This window comes from Limanda limanda, chromosome 17, assembly GCF_963576545.1.
Source record: "Limanda limanda chromosome 17, fLimLim1.1, whole genome shotgun sequence".
Taxonomy (NCBI): domain Eukaryota; kingdom Metazoa; phylum Chordata; class Actinopteri; order Pleuronectiformes; family Pleuronectidae; genus Limanda; species Limanda limanda.
The window spans coordinates 6,345,191-6,361,078 of NC_083652.1; the positions used below are offsets into that span (position 1 = coordinate 6,345,191).

A 15,888-nucleotide genomic window follows, 5' to 3' on the forward strand; every position below is an offset into this window, starting at 1 on the left:
TGTAACAAGCAGTGTAGAGAAACTCATTGTTAGGATCAATCGAGGACGTGACAAATAATTTATTTAATTTTAACAGCAGCTACTCTGCAAATTAATGGCAACGTAACCATACAAATAGAACACTAAAATTAACTTATAGATACCATAATCCTCAAACAAATGTATCACTGTATAAATCTTTTATTTACATATTAGATACAATATATACACACAAGACATTTATAAAGTCATGTCTGCCAGTTTTGTGTCACCAATGTGTTTTGTCAAGCCATCACCAGCCCCAGGTTTATGAGATGTTTTCATGCATCAGCACATTCAACCGATAACAAGTCAGACTGGTGTCAACAGCGAGTAGATTCATCCCATCTCTGTATTCAGTCATTTTCTAACAAAATACCAACACACAAAATATCTTTTGTTTTTTTATTAAATAACTGCACAACATTGATGTTGACAGTTAATGCACCAGAGACATAGAATTTGAAGCAGTCTCTTCCTTGATGACTCGGTCCGTCTTGAGTGGTCCCTGTTGAGAAGAGAAACATGATCAGCTGTGGGTCAACAACAGCTAGTGAAGTCTGTGTGCTGGAACAGAGAAGCAAATGTTTCCATAGAGTGAACGAGGAGCTAGCACAGAGTGGAGCTGCTCCCCTGCCTAAATGGAGCGCACTATAGCACTGGAATGGAACCACAGTTCATACTGAAAGATGAACTAGATTACGATCAGTGCAGGGGGACAAAAGCCCAGACAGTTTAGCGGCTGCTATTTTATAACAGTTACACAATATTTCATTTGAGGATGAAGTTGAAAAAACAAACAGATTCTTACCATGAAACCCTTCTCCTCCAATGTCTGGAAACAACCATGACCTTAAGCAGTCTCCTCCTTGGTGACTCGGTCCTTCTTGAGTGGACCCTGTTGAGAAGAGAAATATGATCAGCTGTGGGTCAACAACAAACAGCTACTGAAGTCTGTGTGCTGGCTCAGAGAAGCAAATGTTTCCATAGAGTGAACGAGGAGCTAGCACAATGGGGAGCTGCTCCCCTGCCTAAATGGAGGGCACTATAGCACTGGAATGGAACCACAGTTCATACTGAAGATGAACTACATTACGATCAGTGCGTGGGGACCAGAAGCCCAGACAGAGTTTAGCAGCTGCAATTTGAGGATGAAGTTGAAAAAACAAACAGGTTCTTACCATGAACACTTTCTTCTCCTCCAATGTCTGGAAGCGACCATGACCAAACTTGGAAGTGGTGTCGATGAACTTTAGGTCAATCTTCTCCGAAGCACGACGGTTGGTCTGTACCAGCAGAGACTGCAAACAAGGAAACAATGTTAGGACATTTTCTAAAATTCTCACATTATATTTAACCTTACTACTACAAATTGCTGTGATTCACTTACCTTGCGCAGAGTGAGCACCCTCTTCTTGGTCCCCACAACACAGCCCTTCACCATGATGAAGTCGTTGGTCACATCACCGTAGTGAACAAAGCCACCCTTTAAAAAACAAAATAATTAGTGAGCTACATCTGTTTCAATGTAGGATGTGTTAACAATTTACACATTGATGCAGGATCATCACTTACCAGGGGGTTGATGCTCTTGTTGGAAATATCGTACTCTGTAGAGGCATTGTTCTTAACCAGCTTTCCATCCTTGGTGTGGTAGCCCAGGCCAATCTTGTAGATCTTCTTGTTGATCTCTGTACGGTGGTGGTAACCCTTCTGACCAGCCCGGGCCACAGAGAAAGCCACACGGGCCGGATGCCAAGCACCGATACAGGCCACCTTACGCAGACCACGATGGGTCTTACGAGGAAGCTTTTTTGTGTGCCAACGGCTGGTGACACCTTTAAGACAAGACACATCAGTTTGTCAATACACATTCTTTGTCAGAAGGTAAACGTGAATAGGTTGACAAATCAAATTTGTAATCTGTTCCTTACCCTTGTATCCGTGACCCTTTGTGATACCAATCACATCGATCATCTCGTCCTGGGTGAAGACAGTGGTGACGGGCACGGCCTGCTCCAGCTTCTCACGGGCCCAGTCCACTTTATCAGCGATGGTGCCACCGTTGAGCTGCACCTCCATGAGATGAGACTTCTTCTGCCTGATGGGCAGCAGACGCATCTGCACAGTAAACAAACACAGGTAAGATTTAAAAACATGCATTTTCAAAACATAACAGTAGTTTGACAGGCGTGTAGTCTCAGAAGGAAGGCAGCTGGAATAATTCCTCATAAGTATCGGGCGCCATGCCTGACGCAGTATCCGTGGTCTCATCACTGACAAGCAACAATCTAAATTAGCCAACAATAGAGAAAACAAACATTCTAACCTGTGTGTGGGCAATGATGCGGACGACCTGGCAGTACTTCTTCATGGTGGCAAAGTCCTTCTCCAGCTGCTTCTTTCCCTCATCATCCTGCCATTTCTTGCAGTATTTAGTGAAAGCCTTCTTCTTGGACTTGTACCTGAGAGATCACAGCGTGGCAGGAGAGACATGGGTTGGCACAGGTCCTTCATAACCCCAAAGGGTCAGCGGAAGAACACTGTCCATAGCTGTTTGCCTCATCCCCCCCGTGGAGGAGGGTGGGCTAGAGCAGCTTGAAGATTTCAGCTCATGGCACAGTTTCTAAGAAGCACTTTCCACTGGCCAGAGGAGCCCGGAGCTCATCAGGGCACGAGGCACCTGAGCGGAGCTGCCACAGGGGCCACCGTAATGTTAGACTCGCTCAGTGAAAACAGGTCATTTTAAATTTCCACTGGGCAACTAACGTCTGCTTCAAAATATCAGAAAAAACCAACATGTAAGCTCACCAGTTCTTGTAGAACCGACGCTTGCACTCATCGCTGACGTGCTCGGCGAAGATGGTCTTGAAGGAACGCAGGCCGCGGGGAGTGTTGACGTATCCAACGACTCCAACCACGATCATGGGAGGAGTCTCCAGGATGGTCACAGCCTCCACAACTTCCTTCTTGTTCACCTCTGCAATGCAAACACACATTTAGTTAGCATTTCAAGATCTTTGAACATCCATCAACTCCACCCCACCCACTGACTCATCGTGGTATTGACTGCGCTCAGTGCTCGACATTCAGCAAGGGCAGAACCCATTATGTCCGCCCGTCGAGGGAATCATCATAGGCAGAACCACCATTTCCTGACAAACTGACCCATTAAACAGGGTTTACATTAAAAATAAGTGATAAAGCAAACTGCTGCAAAAGATCTATAAGCACCCACGTGCCATACAAATATACAACGTTAAGGTAAGGCTTGGCTGTAAAGTTGCACTTATGATTCAAGTACAAAACTAAAACGTCATATTTACAATTATGCATGCGGTCTAGTGTTTGTAAAATATATGAATCATTCTCTGGTATAAAAGTTACCCAAGGAAAAAATGCTTATTTAAATAAGTGTCTTCAATCGTTAAGTTAGTTATCATAATATAAAACTGGGTTCATCTCAGGGTTTTATAATAAGTCGGCCCCACTCACTTGATCCGGGTCGGTCGACCTCGCGGACGATGTGGGTCATGCCGGCCTTGTAGCCCAGGAAGGCGGTCAGGTGCACGGGCTTGCTGGCGTCATCCTTGGGGAAGCTCTTGGCCTTACCGCGGTGGCGGCGACTCCTCTTGCGGGGCAGGAAGCCCAGAGACCCGTGGCGTGGAGCCGAAAACTTTCGGTGAGACTGGAGGGAAGACACGGTCAGACGATCCATGATGACGAGAAGCGAGATACGGTCTATAAATGTACTAATTAATATAAGTGTAAACTACAGCTAACGAAGGCCTAGCATTTACCACGATGCTAGCATGGTTAGCTCCTCTGAATCAGCATGGTCACTGGGCTCAATATTAAACACTAAATCAATGACATGTTTCATCGTGGTGTTATTCATAGTTAAAATACAAAGGAGTTAAAACAAGTCAGTTAAAAAAGCTCTTAGAAGAGGCAAACTTCAAGCAGCCATTTTGGCCGGCGTTGCCTTCAAAGCATTCAAACCTCCACTTGAGATTTTAAATAATTTAAGAAATAATCAGAAAAGGAAAATAAAGAGCGAACACCGAAACTGTCCATACGTCTGCGATGAATTACAAACAGCGGATGGTTGAGATAACCACAGATTGTGTCTGAGTGCACAGAGAAGAGCTGACTCACCATGTTGTCACCCGAGAGATTTGAAAGAGGACGGAGAATGGGGCGACCACCTTTTTATAGCCCCGCAAGTATCGCGAGGCTGTCCTGAGTCACAAGTATCGCGATACTGTCCTCATAGAGATCCCGCCCCCACAGTTCACTCTATAGGTGCATTACACTCAGCAGCCGCTAGATGCCGCAGTTTCAGTTTATACATAGACTGTAGATTTTTATAAAATAAAACATCACAATTAATCTGAAGTTAAATGATTAAACAAAGTACTGTATGTGTTTTGTATACATTTCGGTGAAGTGGGAACAAAATGAACTTTATTTTTTCTTAGGTTTTACTCCATTTTAACAGTCCTCCGCCTCCTTCACTGGTTACCAGCATAGACTGTATATAGGTTACCAGTAGCTGCCCGTATCCGTTTCAAATCATTAGTACTTGTGTACCGTGCTGCAAACGGATCGGGTCCAGTCTACATCCAGGACATGGTCAAACCTTACACCCCAGCCCTTCCACTCCGCTCTCTCAACACAATCACCACTGTTTGCTGTCCTGACTCCTAAATTGTGGAATGAGCTCCCCAATGACATCAGGGCAGCAGAAAGTTTATAAATCTTATACCGCAGACTAAAAACACATCTCTTCAGACTATACCTTGAATAAAACTAACAATTTAGTAGCACTTAAATGGCACTTACTTATAGCACTTTGTAATTTGGCTTTCTTGAATAAATAGTACTTTCTTGATTCTTGCTGTTCCGGGTTTGTACCCTCATGGTTGAATGCACTTATTGTAAGTCGCTTTGGATAAAAGCATCAGGTAAATTAAAAGTAATGTACAACTTTATTAGCCAGTGAAACTTAATATTTAATTTACATAAGGAAAGGTACCTCTTTGGTTGTTTATTTTCATATCCTATATTAATCTCATCCTCTTGAAACATAAACGAATAAAAAAGCCCTTCAAAAATAAATCACACAGTGGAAAGTGAACAAGCTGTATCATTATTTATTACAATCTCAGTCATGACAATAACAAAAACAAAAGATAAACAAAACACCTTTTAGGTTAAGGCAGCAATATTTAGTTTTATGTCCAGTGTTCTAACATGTTTCAGATAAGTATTGCATTGTGCTGACAGGTATTCATTCACCTGAATATCAACAGGTTGAAGTTTGAATTTCTTTTGTTTTAGCTTTTTTAAATCATTATTTAAAAATAAAAGTATGTCTTTTGGAAGGTTGGCTGCAGTTCCCTTTTTACGTGTGTGTTGTATAGTCATTGTTATTTAATACCATAATATACATTACCCATGCACCAGTGAAAAAATATCACCAGGTCTCCTCGTGCGTGTCTTATTCTATGGCTTTCCTCCAGTTATGAGAATAGAGAAGAGGGGCACATTCAGGACACGAAAGCCAACCTGAAGTTAATGATCATTGATTCTTATCACAGCTCGTGTTGCAAATGTAAAGGGCTGTATAAATGGTTACATTTAAACAGCACACAAAACTGATTTGTCACTCATCTACTCAGCAGATTGTCATAAATGTTGTGTTTCATTGCTACAGGAATGCAGTGTAATGCAGTGATGCAGGAAGACAGTGGGCCGCATTTTATTATCCAGCTTCTGTACTTAATGTAGTTGTACACACCATGCAGTTACTCAGGAGATGCAGAATACAGGTATAAGAATATTTCCCTTGCACTCATGCCACAGTGCTGATGCAGTTGAAGTCTTTAAGAGGGTTTGGATTTTCCCATGCAGCAATAAACCTACACAACTCATCGAGGACGACGGTGACACGTTTGATTTGTGTCACACACAGAAAAACCGAAAAAGAACATTCTCTTTTCAAAGATGCCTGTAAAAGGTTCACTCAAATCGTCCCCACATATAAAGTCAACCTTGAGTGTCCCTCCTGGTCCCGGCTTGTAGAATATCAGATTTGCAGGTAGAGACACCTCCTATGTCCAAACCCACCCTTTCCTCCATTCGTCTACGGAGGTTATGTCCCATGTGTCCTCATGACAATGTCTGCATATGCTTCTGCCGCTGAGAAACACCCAGCTCTGCACAGACAACCTTCATGATGCCTGATCAAGGTTCCTCTCGTGGAAGAAGGTCTTTCCAAACTCATAGGTGCTTATCATGATCGCACAGGCTGGGGCCACTTTGATCACCCTGGGCATGAAACCTGGGGAAAATTCAAATGTTTTCACTTCTGGGCAGAGCTAAGGTTGTATTTCTACTTCACATAACAAAACAGTGTTAAGTGTTTACCTGCAAAAAGCCCCCTGTAGCCCACCTCAACCCATATCTTCTTAATCATGTGCCACGTGGACGAAGTTTTCTTCAAGGGACCTAGAAGAAAGGGGAATTAGATATCGTTTAAAAAACTTGCCATTGCATATAAATTAGCTAAATCTCAAACCAGAAGTCAGCATGCATGAGCACACACCTCCTAGAGTATCCATCTCTCCCAGTTGGATCTGTCTGCGTGTCTTCACCACGTCAAAAGGCAGAGTGAGGATCCCAGCGATCTAAACACCATGACAGAAACAAGTGTAAATAAATAGACTGTAAATAAAGATGGACGAAGCATCTTAACTTCTTCCCAAGAAACATGAACACCTCCACAAACGACCTAATATGACAGAAACCATCTATGAGAAAAAAATGTTTAACATGGACTCTGACTCCTGGTCCATCTCCCATCTCCTAACGTAGAGGAGACAGGGATTATGTGTTATACTGTAGCCAGCCACTAGGGGATGATCAAGACGCTTTGGCTTCACTTTTGCGGACTTTAAATACAGTCCATGGTCCCGGATAGTAGACAGACACTGGTTACATGTCAAAAGTGTGGGTCAAAAACTGGCCTGAATCTCTCAGCCTCTCCGTCAAGGTACTTGTTGTCTGACTGTGCTATCAGATGTTTGTTGTAGTAAAGTGAGTCTGATGGATTATACGAGTACAGTCGACTGTCGTCAGCCGTTTAAAGAAAACAGCAAGCTACACTTTACTTCACTCGTTCGCGATTTTATTTCAAGCAGAAACGCATTTGATTACCACCATTTTTTATTTGAAATAATCAGAACAGCATCAACTGGTAAGTGCTGCAGCAGAGTGTTCATGTACTCACAGCTCCAGAGACACCTCCTGCCGTAAAGCTGATGGGGAAGTTGGCCTGAGACCTTCCAAACTGTTCACATAACTGGGCCTTCAGCAGTTCATAGTTAAACCAATACAAGCCTGCAAGGACACAAAAACACACAGGGTTTGTTTGCTTATTATATCAGCTATGTTAAAACTTCTCAAGTCACTAATTCTGTGACTTTCTATTGTGCTCTTCCCGCAGTCTGCCATTTTTACCGCTGCAAAGGAGTTTATGTTTTTTATTGCTGTTTGTCTTTTAGCAAAAATATATGAGAGAAGGTGTTTTTCTAAAGAAATAACACAGAGATCTTGATGAAAAAAATCAGAAATATGTAGTGTAATAATGTCTATTAAAAGGTAAAAATGTGACGAGATTCAGATAATGATCTGAATTTTGTTCTTTATTAAGTTACTGTGCATATAGCAAAATGAGCAGGAGCCGGCAACGTCCACCAATGTGTAGTTACAATTATGAATGTTGAAAATGTCTTTGTGCATAGTTCATATATCTGATCCCAATACATGTATATGCAATATGATGATAAGGTGGCCGATCATCAGTATGCACTCTCCGAGTGCCTGTTAAAGGTGATTTGCTGCGGAAAAATTTCCTTAAACAAAGAGTTTTCTGAATAATGACAGGATGGATGAAGGAATGCAGGAAGGTAGATATCTTATTTCCTAACCTACAAGTTTAGAATAATTTGTTTTTAAATTTAATTATTATCTCTGCCAAAGATGATCAGTTTTTGCCCTTGAATGTTGGTGTATATGTTGTTTTAACAGGATTACACAAAAACTAAAGTATCTGAGGTCTGATGGGACCAGAGAAAAGCCTTTAAAAACATTGTGTGCATTTATCTGTCGTCTGAAGAAGGGATGATCACATGGAGCAGCAGAGGACTGAAACATGCTGCAGGTGTCAAGATAAACCCACAGATGAGACTCTACAGTCTCTTTTCAACTCAATGCCACGTTAAGATTCCCACAGATTACTAAAGTCTATTGGACTGTGTGGTGCTGCTCTCACATGAGAAAGGGACGTCTCTTAGAATGGTGGGTGTCCAGCCCCTCCACAGAGACAGCAGGCCGTCCTGGGCCACAGCGGAGCGGATACACGCCTGCAGCTCGCTGTAGGGCTGCCGACGGGCCTGCATCTTAGTCCTGATCAGCTCCAGAGGACTAATGACCGTCACAGCCCCCACTACGAACGACACACACACACAAACAAACAAACGTTGCAGGTCAAGTAAATGCAAGCATCTTGAAAAGCATCCAAATCAGTTTCCTATAAAATAAAATAGAATGAGGTGTAATAGCCTTAAATTTAATCAATGCAGTTCTTGAATATTTTTATTTTTTTATATGAAACCCCGTGAATACTGCGAACACATTACAGTTTCCCCGTCTGTGTTTGTCTGTGGTTTCATGCGCTTACATCTGGCCAGACCACCAGCAACGAGAGGAACATGGCTGCCTTGAAAACCCAGTCCGAATGTCAGGTAGTTTCGCAGCTGGTCGTAGCAGGTGAAGTAGATGACAGTGGCAGGTACTGCCATAACCCTACAAACACACCCACAACAAAACAAGCATTCAATATCCAGTGATAACAAGGACAAGTTTCTTAATCATCTACCAGAGTCCAAAGATTGTTCCCAGCAGTGTTTGGGTGACCAAATAATTTGGTGAGTATTTTAATTTCCTGATGACAGTCTAGAAACTTACAGTGTCGGTGGTAGTCCACTCCACAAAGACCTGAGTCCTTCATGTCGACTGATTTTCACAAAAGCATCCTGTGACAGAAACAAACACAAGGAAATGTCAGTTTATTTTGAGGAGGACAAATCAAAAAAGGGAAGCAGCCACATTACCAGTACTCACTAAAGTTCCGCTGAAATGTGTCGGTGCTTTGTACCAGCTGCTGTAGCTGGTTCTGTTCTGACAAACGTAGATGTGATCCATCAGTCCATTACAATACACGAAACATTTCCCTGGGAGGCAGAACAACCAGCTGTCAGCACATTCAAATTACCATCAAAGTACATGACTGGGGACTTAGTAGAATTTAGAGCCAAGCAAGAGAATCTAAAAACTAAGCCATTATTGAAAGTAGCATCTCGCAACATTAGTCTGAGCCGATTTCATTTGCATGTTTTATAAATTGATGTAAAACTTCCCGTACAGAGGAGACAACAGGTGATTGAAAGTAACACATCACAAGGCAATGACGGCAGAGCCACTGATAGAAACAAAAACAAAATGCCAGTATTTTGTAGAAAACGGTAGATGCTGCTGCAAAGTGCAACTTCCAAACACGCATCTGTGAAGGAGGGAAGAATGACTAGTATCATGCACACAAAGGAGGATAAGAAAATTACCAAAATAAAAGAAACTCACAAATGAAGGTTGTAGTGAGTTTTCTTGCATTTGGTTCTTTTTATTATAGTTTGATTAGTCAAACATTTGTTTTACAACTTGGCTTCGTTCTTCTAAAGTATCAGCAAAAAACAAATGAAAGTATATTTAGTGAGAAGGATGTGTAATTATTTAACATTTTAGTGAGGAGTGCACCCAGTTTTGTTGCATACTGTGTCTATTTTCAGTGTAGTTGGAGCTACTAAGCTGTAGATTCTGATAACCACACTTCACACTTGCATTCATGTGGATGTATGTGTTTGTTAGTCGCACGCAGTGGTGTATAAAGTACTTGAAAGCCATACTTGAGTAAAAGTACAGAGATCTCACTTGAAAGTGACTCCGGTTAAAGTAAGTCACCTGTCAGAAAATGACTTGAGTAAAAGTCTTAGAGTTGCTCATATTAAATGTACTTAAGTATCAAAAGTATCTGGTGTTGAAATGTAGTTAAGTATCAAAAGTAAAAGTACAAGTACCAAAATTTAAAATGCTAAGTGCTTTTTATAGTAGGCATATACAGACACAAATCAACCCAAAATTGTTCAGTTCAGGATTTATTTCAACTGACTGAAAAATTATAACAACACTATATATATAATGTATAATTTTTCAAATTTTGAACCTGAGATGCTGAGGTTAAAATAGTATTGGACAAGTGCATCTGAACTTCTAGAGACAACAAAGAATCAACACAACAGAATAAACAAGTGCCTCTTGATTCTACCTAAGAACACTAATAGACCTGCCACTAATAGACCAAATGAACCTTTTGTGTCTATTAGCCGTATTTTGTAACTGCCTGGAAGTTTATCTGCCTGTGTACCTGCCCGCCAGCTTGTCCACGCATTTACATGTAAGCCTGTTTATTTATCATTAGACTATCTTCACTGAATGGGCCTGCGTTTGTGTTTGCATTTGTTTCCAGCAGGGTGACAATACACCTGTAGGGTCTCTTGCCTGTAGGGACGACAAAGTGAAGAAACCCTGCTAGTTGTACACATTAGCCAGTTTGTACAATACATATATAAAGACTCAACAGCTTCTTAGTTGTGTTGAGTCAGCACAAAGGGCGACTAAGGATTGGAATTGGCAATATATAGATATATAATATCTTTGCAAAAATTATATTGGCATTATGGTGAGTAGAAAACTGGGCCTGATTACCCAGGGTTCCATTTGGCGAGGTCCATTAAAAAACCTGAATTGTGTGCGTGAATATGCAGTCGTCCACGACACAGTGTTTGTTTTTGGTTGTGTTGGCTGAAAGTTGTTTTTGCGTTGGCTTATATAATTGGTTGTGTTGTTTGTTTTTCCATCTCGACTTGTTTTAAATCTGTTTGTTTTGTTTACGTGGACGTGTAAGACTAAGTAGACACGGCCAACCAATGATAGTCTATTTGCCAACAGTTTTTGTTTAAACCAACTACTTCCAATATTTTCTTTAAGAAAAGTTAACCACTTGCTGTTTCGTGCTATGTATTTATGTGCAGATGTTGACATGAAGCAGGAAAGGGAAAACGAATGTGAATCGAAAAAGGAATACTTTCAAAAAATTATGTAAAGTCACCTAATAAAACCCCTCAAAAAGCCAATTAATTTGCCTGAATAATAATCCTTACAATTTCAATAGGGCCTCACGTCTGTCAGTGCCTGTCAGTGCTCGGGCCCTAATAATAAAGACTGAACCATGCTCCTGCAGGAGCGAGAAGGCGAGAGAGGGGTGCGCTGTGCGTAAAGCTGCACGTTCCGCGAACCTCCGCTGCTCAAGTAACGAGTCAGTTTTGAGAATGTAAGAAGTAGAAAGTACAGATATTTGTGCTCAAATGTAGCAAGTAAAAGTTAAAAGTCGTCAGGAAAATAAATACTCAAGTAAAGTACAGATATGTGAAGTATGTGAAGTATTTCTACTTTGTTACTTCCCACCACTGGTCGCACGTGACCATGAACACTGAGCTGTGCTGAAGACGGCAGGTCGGATACTCACACTTGGAAGGGCGGATGACGCCGCCCCAAGGAGCAGACTCACAGGCTAAAGCTGTGAACAAAAACACAGAGGAGGACAGAGCATAATAAACCAGAGGCGAAGACGAGTGTGGGGATGTTAGAAAAGCATTGAGATGTCAACAAGCAGCTGTTAAAGGCAAAGTCAGGGTTTTAATCTAAAGTGTGATCTGGTTATACCGTTGTGGAACGGTGCTTGCTGAGCCTGCAGCCGGATCTTCACAACGTCCAGCGGCGTGACTGCAAACAAACAAATGGATTCATGTCATTCCTATGACACAAGACTCTTGACAAACGCAAGGTAGATATTAGATCGGTCAATAATTGACTAAGCTACTTTGATAAACCCTTGATAACAACTTCCTTAAACTAGAATTACCGCACTACGGCTGTATGACGCCAAACCAGTGCAGTTTCCATGTATATATTTCTAGATGCTTTTTTATTCCAGATTGATATCAGGTTACTGTGGCCTTTGTCGAATGAAACGTGAATCACGTTACCTTTGAGTCCAAGTGACAGCTCAAAAGTTGAAGAAATTCCTTCAAGCAATCTTGAGATATACCATTTACAAGGCCATGAACATGTTTTTTGAGGGCACGTTGCCGTTAATCTTAACCACCGAAATCCAATCAGTGAACCAGTGAGTCCAGGTGAATTGTACCAGATACAGGTATCTAGCCCTTTGAGGGTGGCTGGTGGAGCTGGAGCCAATTTTCATTAAATGTGGCTTTAAACACGACATCACTGACGCATGCACAAAGGCATTCTAACAATATGATGAGGATTTCTATAGGTTTGAGTATACTAATTGATTTATTGAGAAATAATAAAATAACTATCAGTTAGTGTGAATGGAAAGACAGTAACAGTCTCAGCTGTGAACAAAAATGACTCGTTTTCTACAAGACTCACCAAATAAAGATGTGAGGAGGGCTCCAGTGCCAGAGGCCACCATCTGCTGCAGTGGAGAGATCGCAGCCACTGGGCCACTGACGGCCCGGTCCCCCATCCTGCCCACCTGTCAGACCAAGAGAACCAGCACAGCACGTCAGCCTGGAAAAACAGAGTCCTGTAACTGACCTGTAACCCTGTGCAACTCTGAAACATTAGACCTGCTCATTGCATAATGGTCTGCCTGTTATGTTCCTGTCACACAAGATTAGCAGGATGAGCAACTCCGCCTCTGCAGACACATTTAGTGAAAAATTCGACACTTCTCACATGAAATCATACCTGCTCCATTTTCCTAGTCGGTGAAAGATCAAACTCATTTTGATGCTGCTATATTATGGTGAAAGTTACAAAGTGTATGTTAATTGATCATTTTCAGGCAAATGACGAAAGACATGTGTCCTCTCCAGTTTGAGCACCTTACGTTTCTCTTATTGTATATTTGTATTATGGCAAAAATTTAGTTTCATAACTATCTAACTAGCCTGGCAAGAATTTTCATCTTCTACAGACTTACCTTGTGGAATGAAAATGTAAATTTAATAGATTCCTCTGTGTCATAAAAGAGAGTTACAGAAGTTCTACTATTAAAACGTTTGATTTGGAATGATAATGAGCTCACTTAGAATCCGTAATAAATACTGTAAATATAACCTTTATTCTTCCCTCTGATTTTTTCCCCAACTATAATGCTTAACTAATCTATTTCTCTTTAACACTCATATATAAACAGTATCAGTGACCTTGTGTGTTTTGTATTTTATTTCTTTAATATCTGATAGGTAAACAACTGGTTTCTACCACACCCCAAACATACTTTTACATTTTGTTCATTTATTTTGTATTTTTGTGTGAAGTTGAAAAATAATAATAACATTTTATACTGAATATCTATTGGGTTTGGACTGTTGGCCGGACAAAACAATAAATTTAGAAATGTCCCCATGAGGTGAGGACACTGCTAAGGGTATGTTTAAGGTCATTTAACAGATAAGGATTAATTTACAACAACCTCTCATATAAACATTTAATGAAAAATAATCGTTAGATGCAACTGTAATACGCAGAGCAGATGTTCCTATAAGTGACCTGGATGCGTCGAGGTGGAGTTGTTATGATGGGGTCAAAGAAACATTAGGATAGCTTATCTATGAGGCGCATTTCTCCAATCTCACCAGACAGCCAGTGAGAGTTTCAACTCACGGCCCACTCCTAAAATGAGAGAGTGGTAGTAGTAGTAGGAAAATAAAGGTTAAACAAGAATTTTCTCTTGAAAGTTGGTTTTAAGAATTGTTTACTACATAATCAATAGAAGCCAACTTTTCTGTTTTCCCACCTGTGTGGTTGCCATTAGTTACCATTCATCCCCTGAGTTCTCCTATTTCCGAACTTAATTACACGTCAGTGTGACAGCTCCAGTCGCTGTTTTGCCAAACAAGTTTCCTCTGAACTAACGACAGGAAAGCCCAAAACAAACGTGGAGGCAAATGTGTGTATTCAAAATCATAAAATTTACACTATACTACATGGTACATGGGGAGTAATCATGTAAACTCATGTTTATTAATACTTTTAGCATATTTGGTCTGACCTATCCAAATCAAAGTCAACTTTATTGTCAATTCAGCCATTTGTACAGGACATAACTGGATTGAAATCCCATTTCTCTCTGATCCCCAGTGTAAACATAAGTAGACAAACATATAAGTACACAACATATTAACTACTCATAACATAGTATGCAGTCAAAAGGCACACGGTGTGTAGGATGTGAGTAGTGTGAACCGGAATAGTGCAAAAATATATTTAGAAGTTCAAAAGTACTTCATGGTTGTATGTAATGTACAGCCACAGAATGTAGTGAAATAGCAGTTGTGATGGCAGCAGTTGTAGTATGATGGTAGCACATTACTACAAGGGACTGATGCATGTTTGCATCCAGCAGTATTTAAATATAATTCCTATTAATATAACTAAATAATCATTCAACACAAAAAAGCCAGTAATGGTTGAATCCGTTACTAAAATAGATATAAATTTAAAATGATCAAAAGGAGTATCCATGGTGTTTCCAGCTAGCTTTAAACAATATTAATTTCAGATGTTAAGTCACTGCCAATAACAAACTGTAATAAATATTATATTAAAGAAATGAATACATTTAAATGTAAAATTTTTCCATATCATAACTTCTTATAGGGTTGGTGTTTTTATAGGCTGTTTCATAACAAGGGCACTGAGTTTAACTGTTACATGATGGACTCTTTATAAAACCATTAGCTGGCTAACATCTCTGCATAGACTCAAAACATATTATTCTAACAAAGGTCGAGCAGAGGTGAAGATGTTGGATTAAGTTCAATGATCACTGAGTAACAATACTACTGTGTGAACCGTTAATGTCCCTGTCACCCTCTGACTGAGCTTTAGCATCGTGGCTAGCTTAGCTTCATCTTAGCATTTCGTGTTAGAGAGATAACAGCAAGCTAGCTAACGTTTCTCACCTTTACTGTCGCTGCCTGTGTAGCAGGAACAAGACGTCTTCGTCCATGACAGCTGTGTGTAGCATGACGATGCTACACCGAGGAGCTAACGCCTCTGTGAGGGACAGATGAGGAGATAAACCCAGCTTGTTTTGGGGGGTCGAGAGCGTGTCAGCGTCGCTGCGCCAGAGGAGATGCGCGCACACGGCACAGATCTACACAACGGCACTTTCTGTGATGGTACTGCGTGAGTGAGGCAGAATGGCGGGTGTGTGTGTTTTGTAGATCTGCGGTGAAACAGGTCAGCGCCCTGAGGCTGCTTTTACAGTTAAGGGAGAATTTAAGGGATTATTTAGAAGATTGTAACGTAAAACCCGTCTGGACCTGCTGGACCGACGTGGTAAAAGCAGTATAATCTACCTTTTTGTGGATTTTTCACAAACAGACTAATGGTTCCACACATTTCAAAAATTTGTGTTCAAAATTCAATTGTTCCTTGTTGACCTGTTGATCAAGTCCAGCAGGTTGGGTTTGATCTGCGGCACTAATAATAATATGAATGAAAATTGGATAAAATAAAAATGACACAGCATATAATAAAGTGTTAAGTTTCTCCTAAACTTCAAAACTGAATCTAACTTCATTGTCATGTACTGCAGCTGTTGTATGAAAACATGTCTGTCTGAGGACGAGCTGTGCAAATAAAGGG

General features: G+C 40.8%; 2 protein-coding genes and 2 non-coding genes across 5 annotated transcripts; all 4 read right to left on the reverse strand.

Moving 5' to 3' along the window:
* Window positions 1–409: 409 nt before the first annotated feature.
* On the reverse strand, window positions 410–4,221 carry rpl3 (ribosomal protein L3). The gene is made up of 10 exons (XM_061089419.1): window positions 4,177–4,221; window positions 3,514–3,706; window positions 2,830–2,998; window positions 2,348–2,483; window positions 1,953–2,139; window positions 1,594–1,856; window positions 1,409–1,504; window positions 1,200–1,319; window positions 830–916; window positions 410–526 (listed from the first exon to the last, which is right to left on the reverse strand). Exons 1-9 carry the CDS (start codon window positions 4,177–4,179, stop codon window positions 872–874), a joined length of 1,212 nt encoding a protein of 403 aa, XP_060945402.1. The 5' UTR covers window positions 4,180–4,221; the 3' UTR covers window positions 410–526; window positions 830–871.
* LOC133023863 (small nucleolar RNA SNORA35) lies at window positions 601–732 on the reverse strand. The gene has a single exon (XR_009683086.1). It is a non-coding gene; the product is annotated as a small nucleolar RNA SNORA35 (small nucleolar RNA).
* On the reverse strand, window positions 2,212–2,303 carry LOC133023865 (small nucleolar RNA U83B). The gene has a single exon (XR_009683088.1). It is a non-coding gene; the product is annotated as a small nucleolar RNA U83B (small nucleolar RNA).
* A 937-nt stretch (window positions 4,222–5,158) lies between the features above and the next one.
* On the reverse strand, window positions 5,159–15,352 carry slc25a39 (solute carrier family 25 member 39). Of its 2 annotated transcripts, none has more exons than XM_061089467.1 (12): window positions 15,201–15,352; window positions 12,658–12,763; window positions 11,923–11,982; window positions 11,726–11,776; window positions 9,208–9,317; window positions 9,052–9,119; window positions 8,765–8,889; window positions 8,357–8,530; window positions 7,313–7,422; window positions 6,629–6,710; window positions 6,451–6,531; window positions 5,159–6,364 (listed from the first exon to the last, which is right to left on the reverse strand). In XM_061089467.1, the coding sequence occupies exons 2-12, from the start codon at window positions 12,752–12,754 to the stop codon at window positions 6,255–6,257; spliced, it is 1,068 nt and encodes a 355-aa protein (XP_060945450.1). In that variant the 5' UTR covers window positions 12,755–12,763; window positions 15,201–15,352; the 3' UTR covers window positions 5,159–6,254. The 2 variants fall into 2 exon arrangements, with proteins under 2 accessions (XP_060945450.1, XP_060945451.1); XM_061089468.1 differs by having other exon boundaries at window positions 12,658–12,798.
* Window positions 15,353–15,888: the final 536 nt, after the last annotated feature.

Bases quoted from the DNA above. Each gene is read 5' to 3' on its own strand.
- rpl3 (XM_061089419.1), bottom strand. The intron at 1,505-1,593 runs GTAAGTGATGAT...TGTTTTTTAAAG, and splicing joins ACAAGAGCATCAACCCCCTG to GGTGGCTTTGTTCACTACGG. The intron at 917-1,199 runs GTAAGAACCTGT...TCTTCTCAACAG, and splicing joins AGGAGAAGAAAGTGTTCATG to GGTCCACTCAAGAAGGACCG.
- slc25a39 (XM_061089467.1), bottom strand. From the start codon at position 12,754: ATGGGGGACCGGGCCGTCAGTGGCCCAGTGGCTGCGATCTCTCCACTG. The intron at 6,711-7,312 runs GTGAGTACATGA...CATGGTGTTTAG, and splicing joins CAGGAGGTGTCTCTGGAGCT to ATCGCTGGGATCCTCACTCT. The intron at 6,365-6,450 runs GTAAACACTTAA...AATTTTCCCCAG, and splicing joins CTACAGGGGGCTTTTTGCAG to GTTTCATGCCCAGGGTGATC.